The following is an 877-nucleotide window of genomic DNA, read 5'->3' on the forward strand; positions in this document are numbered from 1 at the left end:
AATGGAAAATGGGATTTGCCAAGAGCCAACCTTTGATGTCATATTATTAGCGCTATCATTGACTAACAGCTTGGAAGATTCATTGACGCAGTTGCCTTTGTTTGGATCATTAGGGTTCCTTCCTCCCCGGAATTCCTAGGTGTGCTGTTCCGAGATGGAGAACAACATGTTGGGGTTCCTGATCGGTACCTTGGGGGCCATCATTACATTGTCCGCTTACTCCCAGACCTTCATCACCACCACCCAGTGCATGTCCCTGGGCCTTGCAGTTCTCATGTTGGGTCTTGCTGTAAAAGAAGGTTTTATATCTATTTAGCTGTTTTCATTTTTATTATTGTCTGTTTTGTTCGTTTTGCGCCTTTATGTACAACTAGTGACAATGGAAGGATAACAGTGCTTATAATTTGAGGCTTCTCCCTTGATAGCTGGTCCTCATGTTTTTTCTGTTTGTCTTCCTTGATGGAAGGTATTTTCTGTGCTGCTTTTATGGAACACTAATTTCTTTTGATGCATATTGTGGGGTTTTTTTACCCATTTGGTTATAGTACTCCTCTGCATGGTAGCGCTCTATAGGCTCCTTTTTCCCGTTTTTGGTTTTGTTGCTTAGATAGAAATGGCTCCTTTCCTACACACTTCTCTTTTGATTTCTTTTGAATCGAATGATTCAGGTGGCTGTGACAATTGATATATGTTGGTGGCGTGTGAAAAGGGTGCTCTCATCAAAGCCCACCAGTGTTTGCTAGACTGCTTACATGATAAACATCCTAATTGATTTGTGTGTAAAGTAATTCTCCTATTCCGATCTGGATTTTGGTTTAATTCCAATGGGCACCTTCCAAGGCAAATAGTATTGTACCCTTTGCAAATTTTGAATTGC

At 40.9% G+C, this 877-nt stretch overlaps 1 protein-coding gene across 1 annotated transcript; it reads left to right on the forward strand.

Moving 5' to 3' along the window:
• Nucleotides 1-504, forward strand: LOC149815193 (uncharacterized). Its single transcript, XM_089990236.1, has one exon. It carries the CDS (start codon nucleotides 155-157, stop codon nucleotides 314-316), a length of 162 nt encoding a protein of 53 aa, XP_089846362.1. The 5' UTR covers nucleotides 1-154; the 3' UTR covers nucleotides 317-504.
• The last annotated feature ends 373 nt before the right edge of the window (nucleotides 505-877 follow it).

This window comes from Nuphar pumila, chromosome 15 (genome assembly GCF_984573655.1).
Source record: "Nuphar pumila chromosome 15, dmNupPumi1.hap1.1, whole genome shotgun sequence".
In the NCBI taxonomy this organism is placed as follows: domain Eukaryota; kingdom Viridiplantae; phylum Streptophyta; class Magnoliopsida; order Nymphaeales; family Nymphaeaceae; genus Nuphar; species Nuphar pumila.